Here is a 12,729-nt window from a genome sequence, read left to right as displayed (position 1 = left end):
AGAGAGAGAGATTAATTCAATTCATGAATTCAAACGTTCCATGTTGGACGTTGCCAAGCAACGCACCCAAACAAAACGCCTCCATGGTAACCTCAGATCAGGAACGGTTAGAAATTCACACCGGCCGAGCTGTAGAAAGAAAATAATCCATCTGCGTTAAATTTTGCCGTCATGTCTCTACCATTTCTACCTGGGAATTCTCTCAACAAACATGTAAGTCTACCAAATTTGTTGTATATTTCACATGAGGAGTGTTTGGACTTTGCAGCTCAGGTCGGCTTGCCACGTCTTGGGCTCTGCACAGCATGAATAAAATAGAATACTTAGCGTTAATATTTAAAATCCAAGGTTAGACAACGGATACCATATTGACCATTAAAACTTCCTACAAGGTGAAGTGACATGGCAGCCCATAGCTAGCACATAAAAGTGAAGTTTGTGGTAGTAGATACAGGCCAGTGTTTGACCTTATACTGTAACGTTAGTTAAGTCATAAAACAATAGCTACCTGTTCATAGATCATTAATCCAATAATAGTTACATAATAACTTGACAAATCCATTATTGCTCTCCCAAGGGCTCTTATAATGCATGAGAGATATGATTTTCATAGAAAATGTTAGTTCCATATTTTGCCAACCAATTTAAATAATGGGCATTGAAATTGCCAGTTCATGTGAAACTCTTTCTCCCTCCTGTCCTCTAGCTGGGGAAGGAGAGATTCCACAAGTCCCAACATTTTGACTATTCCAACGGGGTCCCCATGCTGGTGGGGTCTGAGAAGCCAGGCATCGGAGGAGAGTTGTTAGTTGGCCAGAAGATTCAACCAAAATATTCTGTCTACCCAAAAGGAGAGGGCAGTGATGTACCATCATGGGTGGCCTTTGACAAACAGGTGAGCTGTGAGCTGTCTGGTCATACAATCACTGGGTGGACACACTTTTGGTCCATGCTAGTTGGATCGGGGTATTACAGCATATTTGATTACACAAAATGACAGCCATAATATTTAGCGATTACTGGAACAGACCACAGTTGACAGGTTACATACAGCTTTTGAAAAGTTAGTGTTGTTTATTATGTTACTGAGTTTAAGAGCTCCAGTGAATTATGTTACTGATCACAATTTTATTTGAGTATTTGTGTATTTTTACCAAACCCGCACCAGCACTTACACAACATCATCTAGTCACCTTGAGTGATCTTAAAAACCTTTAATCTGTTAAATAGTAGTGTTTGGTAGATACAAAGCTCCACTGATTCTGCGGTCAGAGTATCCCCAAGCATTAAAGCTACTGTACAACTAGTCTAGTTTATATGTCATGTAACTCAAACTGCCCAGAAATAGTTTGATTGGCCTTATGCACAACAAGCCGTTCTGTCCTTCCCAGGCTCTGTGTTTTGAAGCGTACTTCCAGGAGGCGGTGCCTGAGAAACAGGAGGAGACGTACAGAATCAGGAAGTGTAAGATCTACTTCTACCTGGAGGATGATACCATACAGGTGGTGGAGCCAGAGTACAAGAACAGCGGCATCCCTCAAGGTGAAATAGGATGTTTCACCTGACCTACTGTAATATCTCAGAGAAAGTCTTGTGAACATAGCTCAAGTGAAAACATTTCATTTTTCAAGTAGAATTTCATTGCTTGGCCATGTGTACTCACTTTTCTTCGTTCTAGATTCCAGCTGGTTAACACAAAATCGTCCTGTAGCCAATTTAGACAGACAGTATAATTCCCCAAGATATGATGACAGATTTAATACTCAATGCTGTGTTATTCATTCCTGTGGCAGGAACACTTATTCGTCGCCACCGCATCCCACTGCCTCCCCCAGATGACGGCCAGTTCTACAACGTTTACCATTTCAACATCAACCAGAAGATAGTGCTGTACACGCGAACCTTCACCATAACCAGCTGCGACCCTTTCACCAGGAACTTTCTCACAAAGCTCGGGGTGCGCCTCAACGCCTCTACCGCCATTCCTGACGACCCCTACAGCAACCTGCGGGAACAGGTAGACAGACGTCAGGGAGTCATATCACACGTAGATTTCATCTCATTTCGATTCTTTTCACTCAGCGTGTTCCTTCCTTCCATCCAGATGGAGAGAAGTATGAAGCCGCTTCGGCCGTACGAGAGGCACGACACACTGAAGCAGTTCCTGGACCACGACCGCAACGTCCTGCGTTTCTACTGCTACTGGGACGACACAGACAACATGTTCGGTGACCCGCGCGAGCTCACGCTGCACTACTTCCTGGCCGACGACACCATCGAGATCCGGGAGGTCATCCAGCCGAACTCGGGCCGCGACGCCACGGCCAAGTTCCTGCACCGCAGCAAACTGCCTAAGGTGAGGGGGGGGGGGATAGCACCACAATATGAGCCGGGGTTTCAAAATGTGTAAACCTGTTAGGAAGGAATGAAGAGAGGAGGACTGATAAAGATACATGGTCAAGGAGAGGAGGGAATCAAAAAAACAAAAAGGAGAGAGGATATGGAAAAAGGAAAAGCAGAAATGTGGTGCCAAGATTCGTCGTTCGCCATCAGGATATTTGAACAGGTCTTTGTACACTGGTATACCAAACCTAAAGGCTGGTGTTGCCTCTCTTTCTGCTTGGATGGCTTCTTTTCATCTTCCTCCCACCATCCCTCCCTTCACCGAGGCCTCATTCACTCTGACAGGACCGTCGTAGTGTCTAGTCCCCCTCAAGCAGTTTGGCTTTCTCCTCCAGTTACTGACCAGAGTCTAATTCATCTTGAAAGACAGCCAGGCCTCAATCATTCCCCATGTCGCTTTTTGGTGTGTGTATGTATGTGTGTGTGTGTGTGTGTGCGCGCGTGTGTGTGTGTGTGTTCTTTTTCAGTCCAGTGATTGTCATTTTGTTTGTTCCGATGTCTTTCATTAAATGTCAGCCCAAAAGGTTGATCTGAAGCCTCCATCCAGTGGGAAATCATCACGTCCCCAGATACAAATTAAGCTTGTCCTTCATGACAGATCACTAGCATATTCTGTCTCTCTTGATCAGCCTGCTTTTCTCTTTCTTTGTCTCTCTCTCTCCCTCTCTCTCTTTTTCGAATTCTTCCAAAGTGCCATTGCGTGTGTGTTTGCATGTTAAATGGTCCTCAGTATTGCGACGATCTCACGCGCTGTGTTTTGCACAACAATTATTTCTGTTCTGTTCCTGACTGTGTGTTGTTTGTTGTTTCTCTGCAGCGGGCTCCCACCCCCAAGAGGCAGCCTGGAGAGATCACAGACCGCACCGTGCTCAATGTGTTCGGCTCCACGGGTCAGGGGGAGCGCTACATTCTGGACAGCCTCAAAGTACGTCCTGTCTGGACCACAGCAGATGAATAAATGACATGTCAACAACATTTGAGGAAATCACGGTGACATGTCATCAATCAAGTAAAAAAGTGAAAAACAAAATGTTATGTAATAGGTGACAGGGTGGAATAGTGGTAAGGGAGACTGTCCTGTAACTCAAAGGCTGCAGTCCTGAGAACAAAGATAGAACTGGCACGTTTCAGCATTTACTAATACAATTTTTGTTCTCAGTGCTGCAAGTGTTGCTGGAATTTCCTCTTGTGTTACCTGCCCATTCTGTGCACCTTGCTGTTAGGTGAAGTTGTACCAGAATGCCATTTCAACCTTAACTCAACGGTCACAGGTTTGACCCCCTGCAATGTTCATCAGCAGCCATGTGTCCTCCTGTCAAAGGAGTGTAAGCTAAGCTAAATGCCTAGAATGTGAATGAAGAAATGTCACACATGGTCTTTCACCTGCCCCATCTCATTCTCCTCTATGTCTCTCTCTCTCTCTCTCTCTCTCTCTCTCGCCCTCTGTCTCTCTCTCTCTCCCCTGCAGACAGGCGCTGTCCAGGAGGAGTTTTATAAGGACTGTGATCTGACTCTAGGCGGGGAGGTGAATGTGTGGGGCAGGAGAGTGGTCATCTGTGACTGTGACAACTTCACCAAAGACTTCTACCGCTCCAAATACGGCATAGGTAAGCTATACTACTGTACCATTACTACAAACTGGAGCTAGCCTGACACAGTCCAGTGTTTTACTTGTAATCCATAGTTTTGCAATTTTCTTTTGTCAGTGAATGTGAGAGCATTTGAGAACCAGTGTCCTACCCAGAGCTTGCCTCAAGGTGGTGGTGCAACAGTGCTGCAGTAGTGCTGCAACCATGTGCAACGTGTGACTTCCAAAATGGTTAGATCTGTACAAAAACAGCAAACCTGATGTTATTGTAATAAGCTGAATTCATTGATATGTGCACTCACATCGCCTCTTCCTGTGGCAGACGACTTTGCTTAGCTATTCCTACATTTATACAGAGGGACTTGGTCAAAGCTAATCAGTCTTCTGCTGCTCATGCCTGCATTACATATATATGACCACTTGGGGGCAGTAAGAGTAAGCACTAGAAGCACCTTCCTAGAGAACCAGAATCCTGAGAATGTTGGCACAGAGGAAAATTCAGAGGAAATGATAATAATATTTATAGCTGTACAGTTAATACGGGTGAAGTGTTTTATTATGCTTTGAGTAATGTTCTTTTTCCTTATCCAGGATTGGACTCATATGTTTCTTCACAAGTATTTGAATCTGTATAAGTTTAGGTTGCTGGCGAGTAAGTAATAATGTCTGGAGAATGTCATGCAAAGCTCCTGTTAAAGAATTTCTGTTATAACCCAGAATAAAGTTCTGCCTATGTTGCTCCACTCAGCAGCCTGAATACTGTTCTCTGGTCTCCTCAGTCCCCACCCCATCATCCCATAGCAGGGCCTGTCTTGGCTGATGGACAGTCTATGTAGACCCAAAAACAGTCTTCAGCGCCAGTATCTGACTGACATCAGATACTAGGTCCCTCCAGCACCGGTCTCTCTCCATGCCTCCACAGCTAAAGGCACCGGGGGCCACGAGAGGCACGCGGCTCCCCAGCAGCAGTAACCCAAGCCGGGCCTGGCCGCGTCTGCCACCCTGGGCCAGGCAGGTTGTGGGGGGGCTCGCTACATTAGTCACAGTAGTGATCCAGGCGGAGCCCCCAGTGACAGGCCACTGTGATGGAGGGTCCCGTCTGACTCCCAGCGGTCAGAGGTCGGCCCGGGGTTACCGTCAGCCCAGGCCGCCGCGCTCCTGCGTGGATGGATTACCCGCCGCCCTCCACTCCTTTCACCCTCCTTGGCTTCTCCCTCCTTTCAAATGTTTCATCTTTTCTTTCTCTCTCTCTTTCTGTCAGAGGACTTCACCCCGGTGCAGTACAAGGCTCCCAAGGCCTCTAAGCCCCCAAGGCCCGTGCCCCCCTACAACGGCTTCGGCTCAGAGGAGGACTCTCTGTGCTCCTGCCAGGGCCTGCTGCCCAAGCCCCCGCAGAAAGACTTCCGCAAGCTCATGGAGAAAGACAGGTTGGACGGAGTCACAGTCCCAATCAAATTACACACTGCAAAGTCAGTGTGTGTGTGTGTGTGTGTTAACCCCCGACTCTGGTGTGTACGTATCCCTCCAGACATGGCCTGGAGAGTAACATGCTGCGATTCCGTGCCAAGATGGCGACCACCGACCCCATCGACAGGGACAGGGCGTTCATCATCTCCTTCTACCTCAGTGACGACACCATTGGCGTGTTCGAACCCCCACAGAGGAACTCAGGTAGGGCCGTTTGGACTATAACTGGTCCAGAACTGCTCCTAGCACTTGAGATGCAAATCTCTGACTCCCAAGATAAACATTAGAGATGTCAGACTCAGTTTCCATTTCCAGAATCTTATGAAATCAGATGAAAAGTTGGCCTTTATCTCCCAAACCTACTTTTTTCAGGAATTGAGAGCACTTGGTTGATTTTCCCATCGATGTAAATCTATATTTGACAGGATTCTTTACAACACATGATGAATAGTTTGTCTTGGTTCCAGGGCCCTGAAACATTTGAAGAGTTTTGCTCCAAAATGAGATTGAAAAACCATTTGAAAAAAATGACACCTATTCTTAAAAATGATTAACAACACAATATAAAAATAAATTCTGATACTTTTTAAAAGATATTAGGTATTAAGTCTTTGATTGACAAATTCATGACACTTGGGGTAATATTGGATATGAACGTTTTATTTTTTACCTGGATGAGGCAATGTTAGCTGTCAGTTCAGGTGAAAGTAGGCAAAACTGGATTTAATGTTTCTGCAGGACCAGGAGTATTGAGAAATACATCTAAATGCTTAAAGACTATACACCCCAGGTTGAACTCTGCTCTCCCATCATGCACCAGGTGTGCTCGGGGGTAAGTTCCTGGAGCGTGGTCGTGTGAAGAAGCCGGGCCAGGAGCTGTTTAAGAGTGAGATGTCCGAGTACTTCACAGCCCAGGACCTGTACGTCGGAGCGGCCCTCAACCTCAACAACCAGCGCTTCCAGCTTTTGGACGCTGATGAATACACCCTCACCTACATGGAGCAACATGCTGAGGAGGTGGGGAGAGAACAAACTGCTTGGTAAACTTACACATAAGGGTTGGGTGCTCTTGCTCAGAGGCACTTAACGTGTGTGTGTATGTGTGTGTGTATGCGTGTTTGTGTGTGTGTGTGTGTGTGTGTGTGTTTCTCTAAAGTTCCCCAAAGCCAACGTGGGCAGCATCCTCAGCAAGCTGCGTTCCATCCCGGAGGAGAAGCAGAGTGAGATGAAGAAGTTTCTGGCTCTCAGTGACCCCAGCAACACAGGCTTCATCCCCTATGAGTCTTTCAGGTAGCACAGCCAATAACTATAGTATAGTTCAATAGCTCCCTAATGTCTCTGTGACCCCTTTTACCCCTTAGCATTAACTTAACATGTACTATACTGAGTGATTGGATTGGATTTGGACGGAGCAAAGATGCATAAAATCCAAATTTAAATGCACCCAAGATGCAGGTGAGATCACCACCTCCAGAAGTGTTCAGAGACACATTTAGCCACGTTAAGAACAAAGTTCAAATGCAGTGCATCTCCAATCTGTCTAAATGGTAATAAACATTTGTGCTGAGGGAAGATGAGGTAATTACTGTCCATTTTAAAGGATGTAAATATTACGATTGGGAAAGAGAAATCCAATTTCACTGTGCATACCAGAGAGACATTTAAACTTCAGGTGTACGACATGTGGATAGCTGATGTCATTGAGATTGTGTGTGTCATTTGCTTCATCTGTGTGTACGTGTGTGTGTGTGTGTGTGTGTGTGTGTGTGTGTGTGTGCACCACAGGGGCCTGCTGATTGGCATGGAGTGCGGCATGTCGGAGCACGAGGTGATGGTGCTGGGTCGATGTTTCTCGGAGCGCGAGCCGTCTGAGGTGGACATGGGCTTGATGCTGGCCGTGGCCCAGGACTACCTGAGGAAGAAACACTTTGAGACGTTCCCTGAGATGGCCAGAGCCTTCACACACCAAGACCGACACAGGTAGGTACACACACACACACACACACACACACACACACACACAGATGTCGAGTTAAGACAGCACACTGTAGCCAGGCCTGTACGGATAGAAACATTTGTGCAAGTAACAGTCAGGAACAACAACAACACGGACACTTGTGCGCATGGCTAATATACACACACACACACACACACACGTCCCTCTCACACACACATAGGCAGCTAGCGTCACAGCAAGCCATCAATCGTGCAGCCAGTGGCCCCATATCTCAGAGCAACGATTAGTTCCAGCAGTGTGAGTGGAGCATTGGAACCAGATGGTCCCCAAAGACCTGTATGGCATGTAGCTCTGTAGGCCAGAGAGGACAGACACACACACACACACACACACACACACACTCACTCAATCTCTCTCTCTCTCTCTCTCTCTCTCTCTCTCTCTCAATTCAATTCAATAGGCTTCATTGGCATGAAAGTTTAGAACAATATTGCCAAAGCATCTCTCTCTCTTTCCCCCTCTCTCTCTCTCTCTCTCTCTCTCTCTCTCTCTCTCTCTCTCTCTCTCTCTCTCTCTCTCTCAATTCAATTCAGTTCAATTCAAATAAGCTTTATTGGCATGAGTGGTAATGAACCGTTACTGCCAAAGCAGAACAATGAACAATTATATATATAGTATACATATATACATACACATACGCATACATACATACATATATATACACACATATACGAATACACATACATACATGTACATAAAATATTTAAAATATGTAAATCTCTCTCTCTCTCTCTCTCTCTCACTCCCTCTCTCTCTGTCTCCCTTCCTCCCTCTCTCTAGTGCATGAAATCACACACTTCATGCACTCTCATGTACACTACACACACAAACACACACACACACATACACGCAGTAGACCTGAGGCATGGGTTAGGCTGGCTGAGGTAAATGGATGGTCCGCGGTGCCACAGGGTCAAGCTGAGCGGTCTGTTTATGCGGCTGTGTGGACACCCTCAGTTAGCTTCAGATGTTTCTTCAACGTCCCTGTAATGAAGATGGCATGTCAAGAATGGACCTCTGGACCGTCCGCGTCACTGTGGAAAACAACTGGGCCTCTGTCTCACATCCACATACAGAGAATACATCTTCACTTTGGGTTGATTTCTCTATTAATAATAATGATAGTAATGTCATACTTTGTTGATCCATGTAGGGATGACTGCTTTTTTAAATGAATAGCAAAAACCAAATTAGTCATGCATATCTGTGTTCAAGCACCTGTCTGGGGGTAAAAGGAAACTCCTGCTGCTGCTCATGGTGTATTTTCTGTGATCTGATCTGTGCTCGACTCGTCAGCACTGGCTGATGATGACATTTCGCTCAGTTGTTCTTATAAATCTATTAGAATGTCTTAAAGCGGGGATTGTTTTCAGTCCAGCATCCACACAGAACATATTTTTCCACGAGGCCCAGCCTTATTAAAATAGCCCACTACAAACAGGCATGCAGTCCATTTTGGGTTCCAACCTGTAGTGTGATAACTTTCCTGATGTGAGGTACCTGTGTGTCTCTCTGTGTCTCCAGAACTGGCCGTCTATCTACCAAAGACACAAGGACCATCTGCAAGGCCTTCCAGCTGCCTCTAGCTGAGGATCTGCTCCGAGCCCTGCTCAACAAGTAAGAGCCCACCATCACAGTGCAATTTAGTATGGAACAATCAAATGTCCCACTGCATTTTCAGAACGGTTAAATGTATTTTTTTTTCACTGATTTTGAAGTATATATTTTAGACGAGTGCTTCCCCCGGAAATTTTTCTTGGCAGGGTTGAGAAACCTCTGAAATGTCTGAACCAGCAGCTAGTCTACATGACAGTAAGACAATCTCCATTGGAACCAGTACAAATTGAATTCTTTTAGATCTGGAGGGAGCTCTTTAAGGTGGAGCGGTCTATCCCACCCATCAGCGGTCAGGGGAAACACGGAGATAGACTCCAGATTGGCTTTGTCGTCCGAAAAGTCTTTATACAGGATGTACCTGCTTGTAATCTGGACACGTGTCTGCTGCAGGTTCAGAGAGGGAGAGGACATCGACTACCATGCCCTCCTGGCTGGCATCAACTGGAGGGAGAACCCCGCCCCCCCGGTCCTGCCCGATGACACCCTGAAGGTGAGAGAGGAACGACAGGAGTACAGGAGTAGAGAGAGAAAAAAGACAACTTTTAGATGAGAGGGAATGAGAACAGAGAAGCAGAGTAAGGGATTTTGCATTGTGTGCACAGATTCTTAAATAGTTCTAATTGAAAAATCAATATAAATCTTACCCCTAATTATGACTGACTGGATGACAGAGTGGAAGAGTGAGCCAAAAGCAGAATCAAGTGAGTGGGTAAGCTAATAGTCTAATGAACAAGCGAGCAATTTATTGTGCAAGAAAAACGATGAGAACGAGAGAGAGAGAGAAAGAGAGATAGGTGGTCGAAAAGGACAGAAGTAGCTCCTCTGATCTTCTGCCTCATGTCTGTGTCTCTACTATGTAATGCTGATTTAGCGTGCCTCGCCGCAGCCAGAGCTAAGCAGAAACAGGTGGACACACACCGTGGCGGGATGACAACAGAGGGAGACAGGCGTGGACAGAATGAGAGAGGAGCGTGTGTGTGTGTGTGTGTGTGTGTGTGTGTGTGAGTGTGTGTACGCCGACACACTGCTTTCTCAACTCTCTAATTTTCCTCTGTCACTGGTTTCCAGCTCCTCTCTGCCTCGCCGGGTCCTAAGCCCAAACTAGTCGCTCAGTCTCTGCTCAGCTACTCTGCCTTCCTTAACAAGCTCCACGGGAACCCCGAAGAAGAGTGACAACGGCCGCTGCACCTTTTGCGTCTTTGCGGGTGTCAGAAGTATTCTGTCTCATAGTGATGACATCACAAGAATGTCGTATTGCCTTTTTGGTATTTGCTGCTATCCAGTCTTGCTCCATCTCTGTGTTGTTACCTCTTCTCCTACCTCAGCCACTAAAATGGTTCAACTCATATGTGAAATATTATTTCCAATGGGGGGAAATTCCATTCATATATTATATATACTGTAACTACCTTTATATTGGTTGTGTCCTGCAAAAACCTTTGTATCTCAGTTTTTTTGTGATTATTGAATGCTGATTGTGTCCTCTTCTTGTGGAAAATATTTTTCAGACTGGAACCAATCCAAGCCAAAATGCTTTATAGAAATGTCTAAATTGCGCTGTGCTAAAAATTGTGAATTGCTTTATCTCTGTTCCTGAATAATTGATTTTTTATGAGGTTTTCTGCACGGCAACGATAGGATAAGATTAAGGCTAATGTTTTGAACTCAGGACAGCTGCTGCAGTGAGTTGTGTGCTCCTGTTGTCTCCAGTTTGATGTGAACTGGAGTTTTGAGGCCAGTGGCCCCGCAGTGAAGAACGTCCACTACTCTGCCCTGCTGGAGGACGTGTTCAGCAGTGCCACCAGCAACACTGACCCAACAACAGCCACCTCAACATAGACACACGGAGGGAGGTGAATTTGATGCTGCTTCACACACGCGCTCACGCACACACACACACACACACCGCTGTATGTGTTCCTCAATTAAAGAACATGGATTACATTTGCAAACCAACATCTGTGTTTTGATTTAGTTTCATCTGGGAGAAGTGCAAAACAAAGACACTTGAGCATGGTACGTGAAAAGCTGGGTGGAAGTGTGTGTGTGTGTGTGTGTGTGTGTACTTACATGAATTGGCGTGAATCCCTCAGAGACTCTGTAAAAGATATGAGGCGTTAAAGCAGAACCATATTTCAGCTGTGGGCAGACAGGCGCTCGCATACGTTCTGATTACAGCGTATTACACTGTATCCCCCAGCACTGTGCTAAGTTGATAAGGGAAGAAATTGCCTTTGGAACGGATGATGTATGCTGCGTGCTGACTGTATGCTGGCTAAATATAAAGACACAAGACATCCATACTGTCAGCCCAAAGCTTTGGAAAACACAGCCATTGATGAAACATACTGACACAAACCCAGACTGTGTTTTTTAGTAATACCTCATACATTTACAATCTATTTCCAGAGCCAGAGCTCATAGGTTGAAGGGGAAAAGTAGAAGAGAAAGTAGAATGGAGTTCCTTGCCGTTTCTTATAATCACTCCTGTGTTTGAGATCCTTTGAGGCTTAGTGGGGTCTCAGTGGTTTATCTTTGATGATAGTGATGGTAATTGTTGCACTATATTCAAGAGGAAGGAGAAATAAGACGAGAGGTGAAGGGGAGCGAGCTCTTACACCCCCGGTTTCACATGTTTGACCGTCTGTGTGTGTGGCGGTGCTGGACTATAAAAAGGCACAGGTTGTTCAGGTTGAGGCGCCACTGTAATCAGAGCCTCCATCGCAAATGCCGGTATGGGGATAAGTCAAACATTCAGTAATCAACCACCCAATCCCCTCCATGTAACCGGCACACACACACACACACACACACACAGACACAGACACCTCAGACACAAGCCTGTCTCGCACACCCTCAGCGCCTCCCCCCTCCTTCACACGGAGCACAGAAAGAGTGCATTACATCACCCCGGGCATTATCAGGTCCTCACCGTCTGCTTTCACACATACTAAAATATTAGCCTCCGGAGTCACCCGCTACCCAGGCCCAACACAAAGGGTGACGTCGCTGCGGTGGCGGGAGGGAGGGGCGGGGGGGGGGGGGGGAGGGCATCGGCGAGCTTCCTGAGTGCATACTTGGCCTTTTATGCCTTCTGAAACGCGGTGTGAGATGAGGGAGGACAATAACGGAAGAACTTCCACACCTCCTCCTCCCCCCCCCCCGCCCCCGTTCCCCGCTCTCTCCTCTCCTCATTGTCTGTGTCTGTCTCTTTGACTCACACACCCACGCATCCCATTTTCTGCCCTGTCATGCTCTGCGGCACAGCAACACTTGAGTGACTGTAGCACGTTGAGCGAGCTGCGCCCGCCCTCATTCGTCTTTTAAACCTGGGCGCAACATTTGGCGCACATCCACCAGAGTTAGACCGATATATTGGTTGGCTGATACATCAGGCCAATATTGATCTGTCATTAAATGTCAGATATTGTGTCAGTGTCGTCCACCTCCGATATGATGGATAGGATGCAGTCTTTGATTACATATTGATTGTATAACTGATCAGTACTATACTGGTAGAGTATGGGAAGCCCTTAACCTGAATTGATTCTAATGAGACATTTTGACCAGATTCCATGCAAATATGTATGAATATGTTTTATTATTATTATTGGTTTCAATGTTTGAATATTCATTA

The 12,729-nt window shown here is 46.1% G+C and overlaps 1 protein-coding gene across 1 annotated transcript; it reads left to right on the top strand.

Annotated features, from left to right (window-relative positions):
* The first annotated feature begins 171 nt into the window (after positions 1-171).
* On the top strand, positions 172-10,962 carry efhc2 (EF-hand domain (C-terminal) containing 2). The gene is made up of 15 exons (XM_071926323.2): positions 172-213; positions 707-895; positions 1,392-1,542; positions 1,794-2,017; positions 2,105-2,356; positions 3,221-3,328; positions 3,872-4,010; positions 5,253-5,418; positions 5,520-5,662; positions 6,279-6,475; positions 6,615-6,748; positions 7,244-7,438; positions 9,000-9,092; positions 9,483-9,582; positions 10,803-10,962. Exons 1-15 carry the CDS (start codon positions 172-174, stop codon positions 10,929-10,931), a joined length of 2,262 nt encoding a protein of 753 aa, XP_071782424.2. The 3' UTR covers positions 10,932-10,962.
* Positions 10,963-12,729: the final 1,767 nt, after the last annotated feature.

This window comes from Centroberyx gerrardi, chromosome 10 (assembly GCF_048128805.1).
Source record: "Centroberyx gerrardi isolate f3 chromosome 10, fCenGer3.hap1.cur.20231027, whole genome shotgun sequence".
In the NCBI taxonomy this organism is placed as follows: domain Eukaryota; kingdom Metazoa; phylum Chordata; class Actinopteri; order Beryciformes; family Berycidae; genus Centroberyx; species Centroberyx gerrardi.
This window is presented reverse-complemented; position numbering and strand designations above follow the sequence as displayed.